At 46.2% G+C, this 18,374-nt stretch overlaps 1 protein-coding gene across 1 annotated transcript in view; it reads right to left on the reverse strand.

Annotated features, from left to right (window-relative positions):
* TMEM273 (transmembrane protein 273) overlaps positions 1 to 18,374 on the reverse strand; it is a 51,969-nt gene that overhangs the window by 26,979 nt on the left and 6,616 nt on the right. Inside the window, exons 2-4 of the mRNA XM_088459795.1 lie at positions 8,305 to 8,343; positions 3,154 to 3,264; positions 1,724 to 1,751 (exon numbers count right to left, since the gene is read on the reverse strand). Of these exons, the coding sequence (XP_088315921.1) occupies positions 1,724 to 1,751; positions 3,154 to 3,264; positions 8,305 to 8,343 (178 nt within the window). The remainder of the gene's footprint in view (positions 1 to 1,723; positions 1,752 to 3,153; positions 3,265 to 8,304; positions 8,344 to 18,374) is intronic.

The raw sequence follows: 18,374 nt of genomic DNA on the forward strand, positions 1-18,374 counted from the left end.
GAGCGTTCTTTGGCAGGTCAGCCCCTGCCTCTCTCAGCCAATGAACGGCTCCCTCCATTGAAGTCAATGGAGAGACGCAGTGTTATTAAAGTTTGCTCTGCGGTTCCCATCACTGACTTCAATGGAGGGAGCCGTTCATTGGCTGACCTCTCTCAGCCAATGAATGCTCAGATATGGCTCTACAAAGGCAGAAGCCTTGTCTGAGTGCTTCAGTCGGGAGATAACAACCATCGTGGTTGTTACATGTTGCGTGGATCGCGTTACTCGTTTTTTTATTTTGGCAAGTCCCGGGATTCCTACTTTGGACCAAAGAGGACCAATCTACGCATAGGAGAAGGTGAGTGTGTTTTTTTTTTCACAGGTACCGTATGGATATTCTACTTGAGAAGGGGACCAATGCTACAAGGATACATAGGTGAGTATGAGTACATGTGTGTGTACATGTGTGAGTGTATGTATGTTTAATAAACTTATACTGTGGATGGTGTGTAAGTCCTGTGTTTTTTTAATATTGCTTTTGCAGTGGAACTACAGGTACCAGCAGGCTTGTAATGCCCCAAATGCTGGTACTTGTGGTTCTCCAACTACCAGCATGCGGGGGAGGCTTGCCGGGATCTGCAGCTCCACAGCAAAAGGTAATATTTGAAACTATTTCAAATGCACTACACTTGCCCTATCAACCTGCCACCCACTGCCCAGGGGTGGTGGGAATAGCCCTGGGCTATCAGCCTAGGCCAGGGGTGTCCAGGAGAGGGGGACCCCTTTATTGGGGGGTCCCCAACTCCCCAGGTATCCGTGGTCAGGGCTGATGTTGTAGCGGGGGAGCCCGGCGAAAGGGCTCCCCATCTGTGGCATCAGCCCCCCACTAGAAAGGGTCCGGCGCTGGTTCTGGAGATTACAGGGGAACCCTATGCATTTTTCCCATGTAATTCCAGAACCAGGACAGGATCAGAGCCCAGTAAGAACAGAGGGTACCCTATGCAATTTTTCCCCTGTACTTAGACAACCAGGACTGGCTATGAAAAGTCTGGGGTTGGTTCTGTTTTATGGGGGGACCCCACATAATTTTTTGTTATTAATTTAACTCTTTCTAAGCTTGTTACAGTAAGATACATGCATGCATCTCACTGATGTATGCATGTGTCTGCGTGAAAACGAACTGCTCATGCTGAAAGTGAAAACATGAAGCAGTTCTATTCAGTCGGGGATTTGTATTTCATTTTGTACATGAACATGCAAAATCGAACAGCAAATCACTGTTCAAAACCGAACCGTAATCAAATTTGATTTACAAAATGCTTCTAAAATTGAATTTTAGTAAATGAGGGATTTGTACTTTCGATTTGATTCGGTTTGAGGTGAGCTAAATCGAACATCAAATCGAAAGTAAAAACGAACTTTGTTAAATATACCCCCTAGTGTTGGTTATCAAACTGCAATGTGGGGCACAGCATTTTTATTTAAAAAAAAAACATGCACAGGCCATTTTTGGGGGTGGGTTTGCTGGCAGTGTTACACTGGTTTCTAAAAGCGACACAAATTCTAAAAATCTAGATGGCGATGTGTACCAAGGCGATTTCTACTACTTGGTGGTTTCACAGCCGTTATAGCTTTAGTAAATAGCGTGACCGCTGAACTGCTGGGAAAACGCAGAAGGAGCAAAGCAGTCACTTAGTAAATGTACACCTAAAGGCATGATATACCATTAACATAAAATCCTTACCTGTTCTTGAGATTAAAAGACTCAGATTCTGGGAATTAAACAAATAAAATATTCTAGTTACAGGCAAATGGTGTATTGGAAAAGCTGATCGATATGTTGACAGTGGGCCTGATTCAGAGTTGTACACAATGTAGATGTTTATGGATTTGATTTATTAAAGCGTGCATGTAAACTGCGCATGCATGTAAGTCGCACTGCGTCACGGTATATTATCATATCTGTACGCAGCAACTTTTTTTTCGCACTGATTGACAGTCAGGGAGCGTTTTGGGGAGGTGAAGGGAAGTTGTGGCAAAGATAACAGATGTGATGCGACCATTTTGGGGGCATGTCACACCCTGTTTGCCATCCAGTTCGCAAGAAATATGACTCCGGTGTCTCAGTTCCCATGGCCATTCTGCAGGATTATAGTCTCACTCAGGACTGCGATAATTGAGTGATCTGTGGGCCTGATTCAGAGCCGGACGCTCTGACCAGAGTGCTCGCTCTGAATCAGGGCCCTCCTACCTAACATTGGAGCGGCCTCTTGGACGCTCGCATAGCTGTGGGTTACCACCCACAGCTTATGTGAGCGTCCATGATGATGGTCGCGATGGTCAAGACCATCGCGACCATCGGGCTTGCGACAAGACCCTGCGGTAGGGTCTCGGTGACCACAAGCCCTGGAGTGATTTTGGCTCTATCAGAGCCAAAATCACTCCCACTGACATCACTAGTGATGTCAGTGGGGCCGGACCCAGACGGTAGGCGTTCCCATGGGAACGCCTCCGTCTGGCAGCCACGCCCCCGGCACTCACCATCAACAGCACGCCCCCTTTGGTGCGAGACCCATAACGACGGCTACCCCATCGTTATTTGGGTCTCGCGCATGCGCACGACGTAGCTCCCTCCATCGTGCGCATTTGCACTAGGGCACCATCGACCCGCTTGCGAGCGCTCAGCGCTCGCGAGCGGGTCAGAATCAGGCCCTGTGAGCGATGCTGCGTCTTTGTACACAGATGCTTGGCTTTGCAAAGCTGCCAGTGGGACGCTCAATACATCTCTCGGCATTTGCGACATTTGCATATTTACTCATCTGAATACACATTTGCAGCGGCGGTGGCATTAGCGTACAACTTAGAATCAAGCCTAGTGTCAATTTCAACAGAGGACCAAAGTTTGGCTATTTGTAATATCACTCATATTCTACAGTGCCAATATGCATTAAACATTACAGCAAGTATGTGACCAAACAGAAAACTGATCACAATGAGAGTTTAATGAGGAGCCATCAGACGACAGTACATTCAGTTTTACCATGACTGCGGCCATCATCCAACCTTGCTAATGATGCCTTGTACATGTATGACCAAATGTGACAGGGCAACTGTGCAGCCAGTTCAGCCAGTGTATAACCACTTCATGTGCAGAGTATTATCAAGAAGGCTCACCTGAAAAATTATTATCCAACATGTGTTTCTTTATCATGTAAAGTTTTATAGCAATAAAAGCGACAGCAAAAACTGTGCCTAAACAGGCTCCGATGACAGCATACCGTATATCTAAGAAACAAAAAGGAAAACTTTACCTATTGTGTCAACATTTGTTAATACTGTATGAAATAATGCATAGTGCAGTGCTTAAGTGATTTAACTTAATTTGTGTTTACATTGTACCAGCTTAGTTAGTGAGCAACCATATTCTCAATGAAGGTCATTTACATATGCATAGCGGAATTGGTATGATTATGTGGCCAGCGGTTCTAATCCCGACAGCGGCAGCCCGGCAGAGGTGAAAATCCCGATCGTCCTTTTTGGTAAGTATCGCGAACCTAATTCCCCCTCCTAACCCTAACCCTCCCTTAGGGTTGCCTAACCGTAACACCCCCTTCCCCTAGCAGGGCCGAAACTAGGACTTTTGTCACCAGGGGCAAGACAGTAATTTGACGCCCCCCCTGGTAATTCCCTCTGCAGCAGTGCCCCTATAGTAATGCCCCTGTAGTAGTGCCCATATAGTAATGCCCCTGTAGTAGTGCCCATATGATAATGCCCCTGTAGTAGTGCCCATATTGTAATGCCCATATGTTAATACCCCCATAGTAATGCCCCTGCTCCCATATTAATGCCCTTGTGGTAATGCCCCTGTAGTGCCCATGCTTTCATAGTAATGCCACTGTAGTGTCCATGCTCTCATAGTAATGCCCCTGTAGTGCCCATGCCCCATAGTAATATCCCTGTAGTGCCCTTACAGTAATGCCCCTGTAGTGCTCATGCCCCCACAGTAATGCCCCTGTGGTAATGCCTCTGTAGTGCTCATGCCCCAATATTAATGCCCCTGTAGTGCTCATGCCCTATTAGTAATTCCCATTATTGCCCATGCCCCCATAGTAATGCCCCTGCCCCCATAATAATGCCCCTGTAGTGCAGCTTATTAAAAAACAAAAATACTTACCTTGAACCCTGCTCCTGCATCCAGAGTCACGTCCGGTCCGCCGGCTGCTCCTCGGAACTATGGGGGAAACGTCATGACGTCTCTCCCATAGTGCCTGTGGGGAGAGCCGGAAGCTGGAGTTCGGGAGAGAACTCCAGCTCCGGCTACACCGTGTCGCTGCAGAGAAGGAGCCGGGTGCCCGCTGGTAATAAATATTACCAACGGGCGCCTGGCTTGGAGCCTCTCTGCAGCTCCGTGGTGGAGGTCACTGGCACCGGGTACAGCGGCGCACCCGGTGCACGTGCACCTCCAGCCCCCCCCCTAGGTGTGGCCCTGCCCCTAGCCTAACCCTAATCCTCCAGGGGGGGTGCCTAACCCTAAATTCCCCCCGGGAACCCCTAACCTAACCATCCCCACCACGGCTGTCTGCGCCCGGTACCCAGGTTACTTTCGATCAGTATGCCGGGTGTCGGGCTCCTGGCGTAGGTCTAATGACAGGCGTCGGGATTTCGATGCCTGTCATTAGTACCTTGCCAAGATTAGACAGCCGGGAAGCCAGTGGTTGGGATTTCATCCGTCGGCTTCCCGACTACTTCCCATGCATAGCATGGTGCTAACAAGTGTGTGTGGGTGTGTGTGTATGTGTGTATGTGTGTGTGTGTTGGAACTGTGGGGCACAATATGGTTGTGCAACCAATTTTAATGCAATAATGGTATGCTAATGCTTAAGGTGCATACACACACAACGATTTTTTGAACGATTAGCAATAACGATATCGTTTATCATTCAATCGTTAAAAAAATCGTTCACTTTCATAGTTAAAACGATGAACGATTATCGTTCATGCGCGTTCACGTTTGTAGTTTGTAGTCCAATCAGATTGACCAACTCAACGATTTTCAGTAAGGGAATATGCAAAGATCGTTTGTAGTTCAAAAAAATTGTTCAATACATTTAGTAAATGAACGATTTTAGTAAACGATTTTCATAATTTTTTCCCTTGAAAAATTGAACGAAAATAGTTTACTAAATCGTTGTGTGTGTATGCAGATTTATTATTAAATTAAGAATAAAAGAGAGAAGGAAAACAAAGACAAAAAAGGTTAGCAATGTGCAAATTGTTGAACTCTGCATGATTGTTATCATTGAACTGGTTAAAAATGACCCAATGTTTATTGTATGCAGGATCAGATGAGAGGTGAATATACTGCACTGTCTCAGCCTGGTTCACTGGAAGCTATTTGAATTGCTTGGCAACTACAGTATGAGCACCCACTAATTTAAATTAGCTGCAAGAGGTGAAGAGCAAAATCAGAGACTTATACATTATGGATTTCACATTACCTAGTGGTGGATTTAGCCAGTTTCATTTGGGTGCATCTTGTACATTGTAGTGCATCAAAGTTAACTCAGGCACACAGTTGCTGTATGAAAGTAGGCCAGATGACATTTGTGTATCTTGTAGAATGCAGAAGGGGAGGTTTCCTGAGAAATAGTATTCCTATAGTAGTTTTCAAGAGACTGTATAAGAGTATTTCTGTGTCTGAAAACTTGTTTACAGTTGCCAAGTCCAATATCAAGATGTAGCACTGACAGGGTAATGCTGGGCATACACGGCCAGATAAAATGCCTGTCAGACCGACAGACATATTATCTGGCCGGCTGCCAGCCGCAGATGTCGCCGTCATACACTGTGAGATTTCTCTCACAGTGTATCAGCCCGACATCCGCGCTCCGCCCCCGGGGGAGGAGACATTTCCCTGTTCCTTCCGTAAGAAGGAACACAGAAAATGTCTGTCTGTCGGCCGCGGCTCGGCATACACTGCCCGATGCGGCCGACAGTTACTGGGAAATATCGCATCTTTCGGGCATGCTGGACATTGGGTTTTGAAAGAGATTAACATAAGATACATATACTTATTCCATAGTTTCTGACTAAATACACAACACAATTGAGATGATTGCATAGCAGGAATCTGCTTAGAGGCAATCCTGAATACCTACATTGCTATATGTATATGTATATATAAGAAACAACTGTGATTATCGACTGTTGTATATATTTCAATATATATAAAAAACAATTGTGATTGCCGATTACATCCAAATTGTATATCTTAATACCGAAAAGTCCTGCCTTGTGGTTTTTGAAAGATATAAACATGATATATTTTTTCCATAGGTATTGACCAAAATATACAACATAAACTGCAGTAATATTACAGTGTATCTCCTACGATTGGAGAATTGTTTGTTTGTTTGTTTGTTTGTTTGTTTGTTTGTTTGTTTGTTTGTATTGTCCAACCTGATAGGTATTTTGGGCCATTTTTTTCTCTTTTCATTTTTAATGAATTTCAATAAAAGGTATTTTTTATAGCTTGGTAATTCTATAGGAGTGTGCCCCACATACGGAGTCCTTTTTCTCTTCTCTCTGATATACTCAAGTTACTCCGAGGCTGCACCTTCTATCTTTATTACTTTATAACGATCTTTTTTACCCACCAATATTCCTGTGCAATCCATCCTTCCCTACCACCTCCTTCCCTTATCTCTATATCGTAGCTCTGAGTGACAGATAGTTCCGTTTGTGGGTGGTAACAGGGGAAGGCGTGCATAAATTACTGAGCGTGTCATCGCACACATCATACCGCAGCCTTTAAGATGCTACTTCTCGTAGTGAGCCCAGGGTCTACCTCAAGCACTGCGACTGCAGGCGATGGTTTCTGCCTCTGCCGATGTCTGGAGTCAATTATAAAAGTAACAGGTGTTTGTTATTGCAATGTATATTAGCAAAGTGGTTGCGTTAATTGGCTTTTTTTTCTTTTTAAAAGGACATTACATTTGGTTGGTCTCTGTATGTGATATTTATATTACATTTGTTTGCAAAACCATTTAAAATACATTTAATAATCATAATTCCCTTTTTTTGGTTCAAATGCTAAATACATGTTTTTGTAGATGTTTTTTTTATATTTTTTTAGGTTTGTGGTACTGCACATCCCAGCATTTGTTTTTTAAATAATAAAGCGCATAGCCAGATTTCTTAAACCAAACATCAAAAAACACATGCAAAATTTACATTAGAAGAATAGACAAAAAAAAACAAAGCAATGGCACGCTGCTTGCATCCGCATCGAAATAGGCAGAAGAACCATCGAAAGTGCAGATGTGGAAACTTGACTCTGCCAAAAAACCACGATGGTCACATAGCTTGGCGCCAGCGACCGACAAATTTCTGCGACTGTAGTCATCGCTCACCCCTTTACGAGACTCACGAGGTGTGTTTTCATTTTGATGGGAGTTTCCTCGCCTACGATGTGCGCTGCGACTTTGCGCTTGATTTGCATTTTCTCGCTCTTTTATGATACGATCGATCGTGCCATAGCGACCGCCTCTGAATGAGGGCCAATGTTCCCAAGTAGATGGAATGAGACACTGAAGAGGTTGAAAGAAAGTGTATGGATGGGAGTAGAGAAAGGTGCTAAGAGTAGGAAAGGAGAGGGTGAAGGGTGAGAAGGAGGTAAATCTATCATATATAATGGGAAATAAGACTAAAATAAGGAAGGAAAAGGAAATGTAAGTCCCTATTTTACTGTAAATATGTTAACTGCATAAAAATGAACGATATAAACGATCATTGAACGATATCGTTATCGTTCATAGATATCATACCGTGTGTATGCACCTTTAGTATGTGTGTATTTAAGGTTAATTTGAAGATGAGACTCATTCTCCTGGGCTAGCACTCCTCCCACCTGCCCCAGGTGATTGGTATGGGTCCTGTACATTGCAGTACACACATTTAAATGGGCTCTATTAAAAGTAAGTCCTAGATACATTTATTTAATGTATCAGCATTAGAGATGTTAGGGACCCACCTTATGATGTTCAACGTGATGTGGCAGGTGGACAAACATCTTTGGCCAAATATGTGCTAAGAACCTTACTTAAAAAATCATGTTAATTGTTGGAGTTTATTATAAATATTTTGATCATTAGAACGCTTAGTGCTTAGAGTGTGCATCTGCATTTTCCCAGAGTTTTGTCTGTAGTATAATAAAGATGAGTGGATAAGCTGTTGCAAGGTGTTGGGTTTATGGGTTTCCTAAGAAAGGTTTTATTATTCGAGGAAAATATTACTAATTCTTTCTGGTTGTAACTGTAAACTCACCTATCTCTTCCTCCAGTTTTCCACCAGCACGAGCACAACCTGCACAGACAGAGAAGATAGGTTATAGAGAAATGCTACAGGCTCTGCAGCTTCTCCATGGCACCAAGTACCAATAAAACAATTACCTTCAGTGTTCACAATTAATGCTGCATGAGTGTGCCACAAAAAGGTCCTTTCTAATAGGAATCGTTTTTACCCATGAAAATGCTGAATTATGGCCCTCATTCAGACCCACTTGCGAGCGGCTGTCCGCTCGCAAGTGGGTCGATGGTCCGCACTGCGCATGCGCGAGACCCGAAGAGCGAAGGACTTTCCTTCGCTCTGAGTGTCTCATCAAAGGGGGCGTGCTGTCGATGTTGACTGACAGCACGCCCCCTTTGGTGGGCGTGTCGGGGGCGTGCCTGCCAGATGGAGGCGTCCCCAAGGGAACGACCTACCGTCTGAAGCCGGCCCCACTGACATCACTAGTGATGTCAGTGGGAGTGATTTTGGCTCTGATAGAGCCAAAATCACTCCTGGCCTTACAGTTTTCCACCAGCACGAGCACAACCTGCACAGACAGAGAAGATAGGTTATAGAGAAATGCTACAGGCTCTGCAGCTTCTCCATGGCACCAAGTACCAATAAAACAATTACCTTCAGTGTTCACAATTAATGCTGCATGAGTGTGCCACAAAAAGGTCCTTTCTAATAGGAATCGTTTTTACCCATGAAAATGCTGAATTATGGCCCTCATTCAGACCCACTTGCGAGCGGCTGTCCGCTCGCAAGTGGGTCGATGGTCCGCACTGCGCATGCGCACGACGGAGGGAGCTCCGTCGTGCGCATGCGCGAGACCCGAAGAGCGAAGGACTTTCCTTCGCTCTGAGTGTCTCATCAAAGGGGGCGTGCTGTCGATGTTGACTGACAGCACGCCCCCTTTGGTGGGCGTGTCGGGGGCGTGCCTGCCAGATGGAGGCGTCCCCAAGGGAACGACCTACCGTCTGAAGCCGGCCCCACTGACATCACTAGTGATGTCAGTGGGAGTGATTTTGGCTCTGATAGAGCCAAAATCACTCCTGGCCTTACGGTTGAAAAACTCAACCGCAGGCTTTTGCTCGCAGTTTCGATGGTCGCGATGGTCAAGACCATCGCGACCATCATCCTGCACGCTCGTATATGCTGTGGGTGGTGACCCACAGCTATACGAGCGTCCAGGAGGACGCTCCATATTAATGGAGGTGGGCCCTGATTCAGAGCGAGCGCTCTGGTCAGAGCGTCCGGCTCTGAATCAGGGCCTATATCTTTAAGGTTACCTATTCAGTAGTACAGTAGCATGAATTTAGGAGGTAATCAAACTGTGGGGTAACATTAAGGTATAATTTACAATAAGGCTTTATTAACCGGTTATTAATCTATGTTGTTAATAATCTTCTTAGCTGCAATAGTTTAAACTAACAAATACAACTAGCTTCATATACTTAGAATTACAAGGCTTGCAAGTAGTAGCAAATAGTTCATGTGTCTGAGGGATCTATTCATCATTACTGAAAAATCTCTAGAGATAATTAGATTTAGAACTTGTATGTCCTAGTTCTATTTAATTTCCTCTGCTCCATAAGTATCGATTCCGAAAAGCTGTCATTTTTGTGATGACAGTTTTAGGAAGAGAGATACTTTTCCCTGCCTCCTCCTATCTTGCTGCAGCTGTAATCAGTTCTGCGTATGTGCCACTTCCGTTCACAGAAGCAGCGCATGCACAGTACTGATTACAGCTGCGGTAATTGAATATAATATATATTTATTTTCAAAGGATACTTATCTATGTTCTCCCCACCGCTGCATGCTGCTGCTGGCGGGAAGCGACTCCCCTCTGTCTGCTCCCCAGTGGCAATGTTTTATGAGCCGGAGTCAGTGGGACCTGAAGGAGGGAGCCAGAGGTCCCGGAGAAGACTGCTGCCAGGGTAAGATTTATTGTGCTACGGGAGTGCGGCCGCTGCCGGACACCACGAGGAGAGGGAGAATGAGCGCACAGAAGAGGGAAGAATATCTGCTACACAAGCTGCCGTGCCATCTAAACGGCAGCTTGTGAGCGCTTGCGGAGGCTGTACACCATCTAGCGATGGCGTACATTTACAACATTAATTTGAGTTTGATGAATAAAGGAATTTCAACATCCCCATATTAATATATGGGGAGTATGGAAATTAACGGAGACGGACTTAACCAGGAGATATCAGTCATATCTCCTGCATTAAGTGTTTTCATGAATACAAGTGAAAGATAAATATAGGAATAATTGGCTTAAAAACAAAACTTGACCTGCTGCTGCACCCTTCTTCTCAAAGTAGTTAAATGTAAAAGTGACATTGTGCTAATATATATATATATATATATATATATATATACCTATATATTGCCCCTGCATCAGGCAAACAGTAATGCTATCATGAGAAGACAGTTCTATGATTTAATAAACCAAACAGTAGTCCCTATTCCGTTCTCATGCACACTGTCATGAATTACACCAACACTTTTAGATGCCAGGTAATAGAGAAGCGAGCTGAAAAATGCTCTATCTCCCTCATACTGGCGTCTACTGACTCTGAGGAACCCTCATTTGAAAGAAGGGTGTCCCCCTGAGAATCATGTGTGGGCTCACGCATGAACACCCTTGCATTGCAGAAAATATTATGAAGCCCAGAGATGGGGAATATTTCAATAAACTCCCCAATTTCAAATGAAATGGCTCCTCATTGGTTATTGTCTGGTGATCACCATAAAATATCAACCTGCACTGCAGAAATACTAGTAGAGCCTGTGAATGGTGAAGGGCACTATATGGGCATGATGTCCCCCATTTTGGCACTTACACTGATTAGGCACCTCTTTAAAACAATGTGCTCTCTTAGTAGTCATTGTCTAGTGATCACCAGGAAATAATACCCTATACTACAGAAAGTGTTAAGAAGTCCAATGTTGGGGGTGTCCTCTCATTTTATACCAAAGGTTAATTATTATTCAAAATAGTATGCCTTGTACGACCACTATATTATTGTAAAGTTTCATTCAAACATTAAAAATATATAAAATAGCATTATCATTTTCAAGTGCAGATTTTAGTTCTGAAATCTACATTTAGAATCTGGATTGTTAGGATCTGCGGGTAGCAGATCATCTTGGTGGCAGTTCCCAGTCATAGTTACTACTGGGACACTGCATCATGTCTTGTCCTTGTTCCGGCTGTTGCAGGCAGCTGGAAATCCTGTCTAGTCTATTTTCAGCTAAGCTGTATCTTGCCTGTCTGTCTGTATGCAGACTTCAGCTGCACACTAATTAATTGTGCTGCACACTAGTCTGTCATTAGGGAGGCTTGCAGGGTTTTGCTCTGATTGGATCCTGCATCTGTTAAGTTACAGCCAGCCCTTCACTCCATGCCAGTTGTACTGCCTGACTTCCAGAGTATATAGTCGTGTTCTCAGTAATCTGAGTTCTAGCCGGCTTACCAAGTTTTGCTGTTCCAGTTCCCAGTGCCTGTTTGTCTGATCTGGATCTGCCTGTGTGTCATCGAGCCTGTATTCCTGTCGTGTTAGAGTGCACCTGTCTACCATCTGGTTCCTGCATCTCAGCCTGCATATCCATTGACTATCAAGCCATGTCCGTTTATGTTCACCAGTCAAGTTTGCAGTGTTCTCATCCGTGCTGCTTCCAGTCACTGTTCCTGCCTTCTCTAAAGTTCATCTGTTTACTGTCCTGTCTCATTCGCATCATCTAGTTCCAGTCACGTCACACGGCCCTTAAGGCCATTCCATCCTGTCTCAGCCACATCACCTTGTTCCAGTCACGCCACAGCCCCCAAGGCTGCTCCATTCTGTCTCAGACGCATCACCTCATTCCAGTCTCGCCACGGCCCTCAAGGCTGCTCCGTCCTGTCTCAGTCACAGCATCTAGTTCCAGTCATCACTGCCCTCAAAGCTGCTCTGTCCTTTTTCAAGTTGCACATCGGCCCTCAAAGCCGTATCACCAAGTACCAGTCACCACGGCCCTCACTGCCACTATTATCCACTTACAGGAGGATTACCACCACCAGTGCTCACGGCTGCTATCTTCGGCTACCTATTGCCGGCAGCCAGGTTCATTATTGTCCCTCAGGAATAGATCAGGACTTCCAATGCTGCACTCATTGACCAGTTCATCTTGACAGGCTTCCGTGCATCGGCCGGTTAGCTGGAGACACACGTGGCTTGACACACTGCCACACCTGGACTACACAGGCCACGCTGCTGGACACTGAATCACTCTGCATCTAGGTGAGAGCCTCTTTACATCCATCCAGCACTCACCTGTACTGATTTCCAGCCTAAAAATATCAGTGCCAGGTCCATTTGCACTCCATTGGGACAATTTCCGTCTTTAGGATAAGCAATATAGGAGACCTCCTGAGGAGAGCAGAATGTCTTAACACTCCAGCTTACCCGGATCATATCCATTGGAAACATTTTTATATTCTTTTATGCATGCTAGTTCAACTAGCTATTTCAGCACTGGCATTGGTTTAATTTTGTATGCTCATGCTTTTATCTGCATTGCATTTAATTTATAATGTGTATTTATGTTATACTTTATGCTAATTATTAACAGCATATTTTATTAATTGATTTGAGGGTACTGAGTTTCTGCGCTGTGAATACTATAAACCACGGCCCTCAGGGCCGCTCCGTCCTGTCTCAGTCACTGCACCTAGTTCCAGTCGTCACGGCCCTCAAGGCTGCTTTGTCCTGTTTCAAGTTGCACATCGGCCCTCAAGGCTGCATCGTCTAGTTTTTGTCTCACCACGGTCCTTCCGGCTGTTCCCTCTTGTCTCAAGTCACACCTCAGCCCTCTAGTCCTGTTTTGCCTGTCTTGTCCTTGTCAGTCCAGTCACGTCTGTTTTATCCTTGTCAGTCTTGTCTTGCCAGTCCAGTCTTGTCTGAAATCCTGCATATCATAGTCCTGGTCACTCCTGCCTTGCAGCTCATACCCTGTGTCTAGTCCAGGGCCGTAGCTAGGGTAGTGCGGATGGTGCCATCGCACAGGGCACCACAGGTCAGGGGGCACTGTTTGGGCCTGTCAAATTTCTGTTTCTTATCATTCTTGCTTGTAGCTTCCTCTTTTTTCATCCCCAGCATCTCCTGTTCTCTCCTATCTCTTCCCTGGTCCTTCCCAATGAAGCCATGGGCCCTTTCTTGGGTGCATCGTGTCCCTTTGAATAGAGGGGGGCGCCAATGCTCTTTCTGGCACAGGGCACCAAAAAGTCTAGTTACGGCTCTGGTCTAGTCAGTCCCTGTCTAGCATCCTAGCTGCATTATAGTCCCTAGACATTTCTCATACCATAGTGACCTGCCGCTGCTTGTGTTGTGTTATCTTTCTGCAGTCTCACTCCAGCTAGCTCCAGTTGTGGAAGGACTGCCACACCTCTACCCAGTCTTGCCCATTGTCAGCAGTCCTGCGATCTCATCATCGAGTGAGAATCGTAACAGATTATTGTTGTTTTGGAAAGGTGGATTAACATCAATGCAAGAGCCACAAAGTATATGTTGGTGGTTATAGAAAAAAATTCACCCATTTGCTTTTAGCACACTTTCTAATTTTAATACAAGAAATCATGTTTTTGGTCTCTTGGATTGTCTTTTCCATGTGAAAACTAACGTTCTTTTTGGAAACTATAAAATCTTCTTTAATAAAAGGTACAGTACATTTGCATTTTGTGTGGGTACTGTATGAGTAATTGCTGATATAGATGTTGGAGTGTGACCAGCCCAAAACGGTGACAATATAGATTTAGTAGCAGCAAAGTGCCTAACAATATTGTGGTAGTTATGAGTCTCTTCTCTTACAATACTACATTCACAAAAAACAACTGGTATTTAATAGTTGCAATTTGTGTGACATTGAAGTCACTAGTACCAACTTTGTAACAGAATGAGTATAGCTTGAGGACACTAACTTTGGTCCTTAATATCAGTACAGTACAGTAATGTCACGTTTACGGTTTTTTGATCCAAGTCAGGACCTGTGGACTGTGCTGTAGCAGAATAGTGGTGGTATAATAAGAGGTCTACTTATGGGTGAGACCCATGTGGTAAATTCCAGGTGGTCTTTTTAGAGTTCATTGACATGTACAAGGCTCCCAGTCTGTCCATGGAAACAATTGAGTGGAACCCTATCCCTTACTCTGGATATAAGGATAAGGGGCTGGAACCAGTGTTTGAGAACTCAGGAGACAGCACAAAGAGTAATTCAGGTGATCAGTAGCCTGCCTGGAATCTGCTAATGGATGCTGCAGGCCGATTATCAGAGCTGGGTCAATGGAGCCTAAATCCTCAAAAGGAACTTATTTCCAGCACCCAGTCGCCAACAACCAGAATGAACATTTGTAGCAGATACTTATCATGAACTGCAACACTCTAGGAGAGAGCCCACAGGGCAATAACCACCATCGATAGAGGTATCAATGGTATGGTGAGTAGTGAGTACCAGAGTAGGTCAGGAGCTGCAATGTTGAGTAAAAGCAATATGATGCAATGCAGCCAGGGTGAAACTGGAGGCTTGATGCAGACTGGAACTCGAGGTAATTGCAGAGTAGCCCGTGTGGAACCAGAAGCTTGAATCGACCTGGGACCAGAGGTACTGTAACTGCAGAGTAGCCATAGTGAAACTGGAGCCTTGAACCGGTTTGGTACCGGAGGTAGAGCAGCAGAGTAACCGGAATGGATCCAGAGACTTGAGCTGGATTGGGAACGGAGGTAGAGCAGCAGACTAACTGGAGTAGATCGGAGTCTTGAACCGGATTGGGACTGGAGGTAGAGCAGCAGAGAAAACAGAGTGGACCCAGAAAGAGAGAGAGAGCAACAGTCAGTTGGGGTGGTACTGCAGGCTTGTACCAAAGTGGGACTGGAGATAGCAGTAGTGGGACTGCAGGCTTGGACTGGAGTGAGACTATTGAGAGTGTTAGTAGTAGAACCAATATGGAACTGGTACTTGAACGCAGGCTTGGAAGCAGCATACAGCACAGGACTGCAGAATGAATGTAGTAACTCAGAGGCAGCAGCCTGCAGGAATCCAGCAGCGCAGGTTCAGGTAGTGGATCGGGGATAGCACTTACTGTAATCACTAGTCAGTGAAATCTGTCACGTCCAAAACGGATTGTGGACCTGACTGGGTGCAGGGAAGTCCTTGTAAGCAGTTTCTTGATATTGGAATGAAGCTGGACGAAGAGGATATTTATTCATGAATGTATCTGCCTTTGCAGGAGGAAGCGGAGGACAGAGACCAAGAAGAAGAAGGAAAATTAACCCCTCCGGGGTAATCTGAGCATGACTCCAGAAGTTGGAGTGCAGGAACCTTTTTTCTGGTGCTGGCTGGAAACGCTGGTGTTACAAAGGCTCTGTTACAAAGTGCAGGTGGCAGTATGAAGTGAAGCAGGAAACAATACTGCAAACTGGAACACTGGAAAGCGAATGTAGCTAAGGAGCACAGAAAACTAGACACAGACTAGCTGTGTAAGACGTTGCACTGGCAACCTAGGAGCTCCCAGACAACCCTTAAGTACCCAAGACTTGAGCTGGATTGGCTGTTTCAGCCGACTGTGAATTATGCAGAGTGGATTGGCTCACTCCTGACATGTGACCAGATCCAAGTTGACGGCGCCCAGCACCCGGCAGCAGCGTCTGCACAGACTCCCAGCTACCACATCTACACTTCACCAGAGACCCAGCGCTGCCTCTCAGGGACCTGCCCGCACAGCCCGCTAACCATCAGCAGCCTGTACCCCTGCCAGACGGGCCCCATCAGAGTGCACAGATAGGTAAGTCTCGGACCTTCCGCAGCACTCCAGAGTGGCCCATCAGTGGTGTAACTAGGGCAGGGCCGCTGGGGGCTTGTGCCCTGGGTGCTGTTGGAGCAGCAGTGAGGTGGCGCCACTGGCCACGGTACCGGCCCGTCCTAGAAAGCCAGTGTAGTGCCAACCGCAGTGAGTGTGGTCAGCACTACACATTTACTCAGGACCGGTGCTAGGCTTCCCTGCGCCCAGCGCCATCCTGTGCTGCACAGCCACACCATTTTCCTCCCCCTGAGCGGTTACTCAATAGCGCCAGGCAAAGGGTGGGAGGCGGGCTCAGGTTAGCCAGTGCATTTACATACATATAGCTGCTGACGCGGTGGCGATGTGTGTGTTTCAGCTGCCAATGAGAGTCAGACAGACTCATTGGCTGCTGCTGCACCCACTGCAAGAGCCAGGCTGGAGCCCACTCATGAGCTCCTCCTTCCGGCTCCTGCAGTGGGTTTATGGGAGAGACATCATGACGTCTCTCCCATAATACAGAGTGCCCCAGCCCGGGAGACTGAGGTGCGGACAGTGGCAGGAGCCGGGATTCAGGTGTTTATTTTTTACTTGTGTGTCTGCCCTACTAGGGGCACTGCATCGGGGGGACTACTACTAGGGGCACTGCATTGCGGGTGGCCTCTACTGGGGGAGACCACTACTGGGGGCACTGCATCGGGGGGGACCTCTACTCGGGACTACTACTGGGGGCACTGCATCGGGGGGGACCTCTACTGGGGACTACTACTGGGGGCACTGCATTGGGAGGGACCACTACTGGGGGCACTACTGGGGGGGACCTCTACTGGGGGAACTACTTGGGGGGACTACTACTGGGGGCACTGCATCGGGGGACCACTACTGGGGGCACTGCATCGGGGGACCACTACTGGGGGCACTGCATCGGTGGGGGGACTACTACTGGGGGCACTATATAAGGGGCACTGCATAGGGGCTCCACTCCTGGGGGCACTGAATAGGGAGGACCACTACAGTGGCACTGTATAAGGGCACTGGATAGGGGGGATCACTACTGGGGGCCTGCATAAGGGAGACCACTACTGGGTGCACTGTATAAGGGGTACTATTGGGGGCCTGCATAAGGGGGACCACTATTGGGGCCACTGTATAAGGGGCACTACTGGGGGCTTGTATAAGGGGGACCAATATTGGGGGCACTGTATAAGTGGAACTAATGGGGGACTGCATAAGGGGGGACCACTACTGGGCGTACTGTATAAGGGGCACTACTGGGGGCCTGCATAAGAGGGACCACTACTGGGGACATTGCATACTGGGGATAATGTATAAGGAGCACTACTGGGGGACCACTACTGGGGACACTGCATAAGGGGGACTGTATAAGGGTCACTGCATTAAGGTGCATATGAAATGGAAAGGAATGTTCAAAGTGACGAGAAAGGTGTGTGTGTCATGTTGACATGCCCCATTTTCAAGTGACCACGCCCATTATTTGGGCGCACACATAGGGAGATGGGGCTCCATTTTTCAATTTGCCCTGGGCTCCAAATACCCTAGTTACGCCACTGCGGCCCATAAAAAAATCCCTGGAAGGAAAAGAGCCACATTGTTCTGAGAAGGTGCTTGAGTCAGGTGCAGGCTTAAATAGGACACTCTTGACAGAAATAGACTAAAGTGGTCATGTGAGCGCAGGAGACAGGAAGAGACTGGATACTGGTGCTCACCTAATCAAAGACAACATGGCTGCTCCCATGAAACTCAGGAAGTGGATTGACAGTGCTCTGAGACAGGATAGTCCACCTTGGTAAAGCACTGCCGGACAGGGTAATAGTGACTGAGTCACGGTATTTGTGGCTAGAATATACTATAAACTGGTAAAATAATTACTTCTATATACAGCTAATTTATATTGCTGCAGATACAATCTATCCAGAATTTAAATATCTCCTGTTTGTTCCTGTGGACCACACTAACATCCCCACCATCAATATTGAGTGATGTGCTTGTACAATGCAGTACCAGCTATGGACAACAGTAGGCAATGGTAGATTAAAATTTTTGTCCCTCACTTCTCAACCATCTAAAACCTAGTATCTTCAGCTTTGTTTCTTTAAGACCAATCCCAAACTATGCAGCTTGACCAAACATAGGGGTCAATCCAATTAGGTGCGAATTGCGAGTAGCGAGTATGTTTCATGAAACTCGCAGACTTTGCACGAATGCGAGCACCTGAGAATTCTTCAATCCA

This window comes from Taudactylus pleione, unplaced genomic scaffold, assembly GCF_031769625.1.
Source record: "Taudactylus pleione unplaced genomic scaffold, aTauple2 ptg000935l, whole genome shotgun sequence".
Taxonomy (NCBI): domain Eukaryota; kingdom Metazoa; phylum Chordata; class Amphibia; order Anura; family Myobatrachidae; genus Taudactylus; species Taudactylus pleione.